We start from the raw sequence: 6,000 nt of genomic DNA, 5'->3' as shown, positions 1-6,000 counted from the left end.
AAAAAAGTGCTCAGGCTGGGAAAAAGGGAAAATCCCTTCTCAGCGCCGCGGTGAGAGCTGCAAAACTTATGTACCGGTGACGTTAGTTTATCGGTAGTGTGAATGTCCTTCACGGTTTATCGCCTTTCACGGTTTGACGGGATTCACGGTAGTCTGAACGCTGTCTAAAAGATCCTCAAGCTACGTATAGTGTTCCATGACCAGCAGACAGTGCCAGTAATACAATTCTCACTCAGCAATGACAAGCTAGTGTCTGATCAGGAGTGTGTTTTTCTTCAAACACAAAGCTCTGAGTAACGGCAAAGACGGACTTGGTTGTGTCATTGCTCGGTGTGAATTCTATTCAATTAGGAATATGCAGTGAACTTGGTGTCAACTCTACCGCAGCTGACTAGTTATTTACTCTGTCTTTTCTGATCACAGATGCAGGTTGTTGACCATCGCTTCGATCTCAAAACCACTGGACTGACAGCGGTGCTGAACAATGCTGCCGATACTGCTGCCTTCCTGGAGAAGGTGGCCACAGCTGCAAAGATCAGAGCTATCCGGAAAGCGCTGAGGGCATCGCCGCCGGACCACATCTTCGAGTTTAAGCCCAAGACACTCCATGCGGCCGAGTCCCCGTGAGTGTGTTCCGGGCCGGAGTCAGCAAATACCCTGAAACCTGTGCACTGTGCATGGTATAAACGTATGTGCTGTGACGGATTGACCAACATGCACATGGGCGCACTCTGCAAGTCTTTTGTTCCTCGCCCGAACAGAAAACCGCTGGCGTAAGCTCTCAGCTGGGTTTTTTCCGCCATGCTATTCACGTTACAGTGTGGATGGTATAGCAGGCCGCATATCCAGTAGTGTTGCTGTTATAGGTGTCCACCCCTATCATAAGACTCACCACTACAGCTCAGTGGTACAGTACACTGCGAGAGGCATCGGGCAGCTTGCGTCCTATTGGCACACTGAACCCGACATGCAATTGCCAATGAATGCGCTCCGCACTGTACTGCATATCGGGTTTCACACACAACCTGTGATCTCTTGGTGCAAATTTGATATCACTTCGAGGCGACTGACCTGCTTGTACGAGCTGCAACGCACCGCACGCAGCAGTCCATAGCTCGTAACAGAAACTACACTCTGGCCTCTGGATGAGAAGCGGGACTTCCCCCCCCCCCCCCCCCCCCCCCGGCTTGGCCATACTCTAGTATTTAGTACAGGTTCATTAGCTATCATGAATGCATTCTTTTCAAGCTGGACATAATATATCGTACTGTATTCAGTCGAGGCACCTATTTATTCCAGTTCATAAGTATTATAACTATGAGATACTCTATAGTCTAGACGACTATGGACAAAGCGGTATTGCCATCGCACTGTTGAGTATGCTCAATACTGTGTGTATCAAAAGTATATACTTCTGGACTTCTCATTTTCACCACCCGAACAGTCCGTGTACGCTCTCTCTCTCTCTCTCTCTCTCTCTCTCTCTCTCTCTCTCTCTCTCTCTCTCTCTCTCTCTCTCTCTCTCTTCTCTCTCTCTCTCTCTCTTCTCTCTCTCTCTCTCTCTCTCTCTCTCTCTCTCTCTCTCTCTCTCTCTCTCTCTCTCTCACACACACTGTCTAAGAGTTGGTGGACAAGCCGTTGATTATTCACTCTCATTGTAATATCAAAAAGTATTCTTTCTAGACCAAAGAGTGGTATATTTGATAACATTTAATAACGATAGAAATTTTTACGATACTTCTCCAGACGTTTCGTTGTTCTGAACAACATCGTCAGTGGATAAAGAATGGAGGGCTTTGGGTGGTGGCACGGGTTAATAGGGAGTGATGGTGGTGAGATGAGGTGAGGTGAGAAGGTGAAGGTGGGAAATACATGTATCTAAGTTAATGGTGAAGGTTAGGTGCGGGTCGATACAGGTGGGAAGGGGTACACCCTTCGGGTAGAAGTGTAGGTTGGTAGAAGGTGTTGGTGTGCGTAGAAGGTGGAGTGGCGTAACGGAAGTGTCGGGTTGATAAATGTGGGAGAGAGTCTAGGTAGGGTGTGGATCAGCAATAGGTGTTGGTGTATGTGGTGGGTAGAATTGGCAAGAGGTGTGTGTGTGTGTGTGTGTGTGTGTGTGTGTGTGTGTGTGTGTGTGTGTGTGTGTGTGTGTGTGTGTGTGTGCGTGCGAAAAAGAGTAAGGTAGTGAGTATTGGTATGCGTGGAAGGAAGATGTGACAGAAGGTGTGCGCTATAGGCAAGGGGTGCAGGAATATTCTGAGGTGGTGGGTGGGACTAAAACAGGAGGTTGTGATTCATCTAGTGATATATATAATATCAGCGATAGCAGCAGTATATACAAAGAGGTGTGTGTGTGTGTATGCGTGTGCGTTTGCAAGCTTTTTGGTAGTGTAGTGTGTTGGGGGGGGGGGGAGAGAGAGCACCGGGTGCGGGTGTTCTGCTTCTATTGCGATCATTTTCGGATGGGTTGGCAGATAGTGGATGGTGGTAGGCAAGTTATGCCAAGAATCCAGTTCCCATATCTTCTTTTCTTCTGTTGATAGTTGGTTTCTTGTCGCGAATGGCATATGCCTCACGGATCCGGAGCCTCAGCTCATCCCTCTCCGTGAGCTGAGCAATCTCGTACATAATCTCTGGGGTGGCGTTCGGGTGTTCCCTGGCGTAGTGCACACCGAATGCAGACTTCTTGTCATGAGATTTTGCAGCATTTGTGTGCTCTTGGGCCCGGGTGTGCACTTGCCTCCCAGTCGAGCCGACGTATCTCTCGTGACAAAGGTGGCATGTAGCTTCGTACACGGCAAATCTGCAGGTGCACTTCTTCCTGAACATAGGGCATTCGCGCATTCTGCATTTTTCCGGTTCTCCTTTTTTCTTCGTGAGTTCTTGGATGGTTGGGGGTCGAGGGTTAACGAGGCGTGCCGTTATGCCGTTTTTCTCAAGTGCCTGTCGTACTTGGCCGTTAACCTTGTCGGAGATGTACGGTATTCTAAATACCAGTTGTTTCCCTTTTGTTTGTTTACTTGTGTTTCTTCTTCGGGCTCGCGCTTTGATGATGTGTTCTGCAGAATAGCCGTTCCCTGCAAGTTTATCTGAGATGAGGCGTCTGGCTTCCTCCGCAAACTCAGGCGTGCTGTTGTCTTGTGCTCGTTTGTATTCATTGTTAATGACCGCCATCTTAACCGCCGTTGGATGGTGGGAATCTGCGTGTAGTGTTATCCCTTTGTTTGCTTCTTTTACGTAGAGCTTGTGTGTGACTTTGCCGTCAGGAAGAATCTTTAGTCTGATATCCAGGATTGGTAGGAAACCATCTTTGTCCGGCAACTCCAGTTCAAACTTGATTGTCGGGTGTTTTCCGTTGAGTTTGGTCAGTAGAGATTGTGCTTCCGCAGGAGTGTCAACTGCGGTTCCCGAGTCGTCTACATAGCGAACGAACACTGGCAATGGCGGCGAGATGTTTCTGTAAATGTGTCGCTGTTCAAAGCGGTCCATGACGATGATAGCTATTGTGCCGCTGAGTCTGCTGCCCATCGCCAATCCCCTTGTCTGTTTGAATGTTCCAAGGGTTGGGTGTTGGAACACGTTGTTATATAGAATCAGCCCGAGTAGCTCTTTTAGGTCGACCGGTGTGAGGGAGAAGGTATTGATTTTGAAGCGGTTCGCGTTCCCCAACACACTACACTACCAAAAAGCTTGCAAACGCACACGCATACACACACACACACACCTCTTTGTATATACTGCTGCTATCGCTGATATTATATATATCACTAGATGAATCACAACCTCCTGTTTTAGTCCCACCCACCACCTCAGAATATTCCTGCACCCCTTGCCTATAGCGCACACCTTCTGTCACATCTTCCTTCCACGCATACCAATACTCACTACCTTACTCTTTTTCGCACGCACACACACACACACACACACACACACACACCTCTTGCCAATTCTACCCACCACATACACCAACACCTATTGCTGATCCACACCCTACCTAGACTCTCTCCCACATTTATCAACCCGACACTTCCGTTACGCCACTCCAACTTCTACGCACACCAACACCTTCTACCAACCTACACTTCTACCCGAAGGGTGTACCCCTTCCCACCTGTATCGACCCGCACCTAACCTTCACCATTAACTTAGATACATGTATTTCCCACCTTCACCTTCTCACCTCACCTCATCTCACCACCATCACTCCCTATTAACCCGTGCCACCACCCAAAGCCCTCCATTCTTTATCCACTGACGATGTTGTTCAGAACAACGAAACGTCTGGAGAAGTATCGTAAAAATTTCTATCGTTATTAAATGTTATCAAATATACCACTCTTTGGTCTAGAAAGAATACTTTTTGACACACTGTCTCTCTCTCTCACTCTCACTCTCTTTCTCTCTCTTCTGATCCTCCTCCTGCTCCCCCGTCCATGTCTCTTACGTCTGATGTTATGCTCTGTTTAAATACGTCTCTGTAGGCATCATGTTGTCCTTGGGTGTCGCTCTTCTTGCTCTGTTTCTAGTCCTTGCTGTGGGATCCATTCTACATGTTGTTGCTCTTGCAGTAGGCATTGGCTGAGAAACTGGAGTCGCCGCTGTAGCCACTTCCCATGCTGTTTGACAGCGGTGGAGGCTCTGCTGGAGTCCACCATGCTGATATGATTGTGGTGGTTGAGACCATGCCGGCTCCGCTGTCACTGTTCTCAGTACAGACAGTGTAGCTTGATGCGTTGATCTTGACTCAGTCTATGCAGGAGACATGCAACAATGCATGCGTACAGCTCTCTACTACTCTAGCTTTCTCATGACTTGATTTGCCAGAGGCATAGGACCACATGCGCACCGAATAACGCCATCTGCCGATAATACTAATGCTAGTAAGACTGTATTTTCCGGAGTAAAACAATAAGCAACAGAACTTCACCCCCAAAAAGTCGGTGCGAGTTACCGGTATGTACAACGCTGGTGATAAACAGGATACGGGTAGATGTCTGTATTTCGTGACAAATGAATAATCTGGGCACGGCTCTGGAAAATACGGAACATGTCTACCTGTACTGACTGTCTGTGTGTTGCTCACACTGATAGTATTAGTGATACAGGTGGAATCCTGATAATTCGAATATGGCTTAATTCGAACATACCGCTTAATTGGAAGTTTTTCCAGGACCGATTTCTATCAATACGATTCCCACATAAAAAATTCTGATAATTCGAACCTCGAACTGGACATGTCGGTTAATTAGAAGTCTCACAGATTCCACTTACATAGAAAATGTGTGGGATTTGTGCTGATAATTCGAAGTTAGCAAAGTGTAATTCGAAGTTCACTGTACACTGTACTGGTCAGTTCAGTTTGCATGAGCAGGCTGTGCCGGTCAGTTCAGTGTCCGTAAAATTTGTGTCTAAGGTCCATAGCGCAACTCTGCGTGACCATGAGAGCATTTTGACATACATATTGAGTTGTGGGTTCATGTTTGGATAATTAGCATGTCCGGATAATTAGAAGTTTTTCCTGGCATTTTGAGGTTCGAATTATCAGGATTTCACCTGTACGTCGTTGAAATAGACTAATGTAGCAATGATGTCGATGTCGATGAACGTGCGTGTATCAAAATCACTAATAATCTATCAGGGCGCAAGCAACACCATTATGCATTATGATTGCGTGCATGCGTTGATGTACGAGCTTGATGGCACGCTTTTCATTTTTTTAGTTCCGAGCGTTCACACTTGTTCCTGATCCTTTTGGGTTGCTCTCCTCTGTTTTATTCTTGCTCTTGCGTTTCGTCATGTTGTGTCTGGCAATGCTGCCTGCCACTAGCTCTCTGGCTGTTGTTGTGCCTAAATACTTGTGGGACCGGAAGAAGGTTTCGCTCCCTTCAAGTTTTGCCTTCGAGTGTTTCTGTTGTTGTAGTCACAGATTTACCCGCGATGAGTGAAAAGCTAGTGGACTAGGGGCCAAGTCATTCGCGGCCTCCAAGCCATTTTCTGGTA

General features: G+C 47.1%; 2 protein-coding genes across 2 annotated transcripts in view; one reads left to right on the top strand and one right to left on the bottom strand.

Moving 5' to 3' along the window:
• Positions 1–1,169, top strand: part of LOC135818172 (peptide chain release factor 1-like) — a 5,777-nt gene extending 4,608 nt beyond the window's left edge. Inside the window, exon 5 of the mRNA XM_065331517.1 lies at positions 424–1,169. Within this exon, the coding sequence (XP_065187589.1) occupies positions 424–627 (204 nt within the window). The 3' untranslated portion in view covers positions 628–1,169. The remainder of the gene's footprint in view (positions 1–423) is intronic.
• A 1,327-nt stretch (positions 1,170–2,496) lies between these two features.
• Positions 2,497–3,528, bottom strand: LOC135816926 (uncharacterized). The gene has a single exon (XM_065330032.1). The coding sequence runs from the start codon at positions 3,526–3,528 to the stop codon at positions 2,497–2,499; it is 1,032 nt and encodes a 343-aa protein (XP_065186104.1).
• Positions 3,529–6,000: the final 2,472 nt, after the last annotated feature.

Source organism: Sycon ciliatum, chromosome 5 (genome assembly GCF_964019385.1).
Source record: "Sycon ciliatum chromosome 5, ocSycCili1.1, whole genome shotgun sequence".
Classification (NCBI taxonomy): domain Eukaryota; kingdom Metazoa; phylum Porifera; class Calcarea; order Leucosolenida; family Sycettidae; genus Sycon; species Sycon ciliatum.
This window is presented reverse-complemented; position numbering and strand designations above follow the sequence as displayed.

Coding starts and splice junctions, on each gene's coding strand:
- LOC135816926 (XM_065330032.1), bottom strand. CDS start 3,528: ATGGGCAGCAGACTCAGCGGCACAATAGCTATCATCGTCATGGACCGC.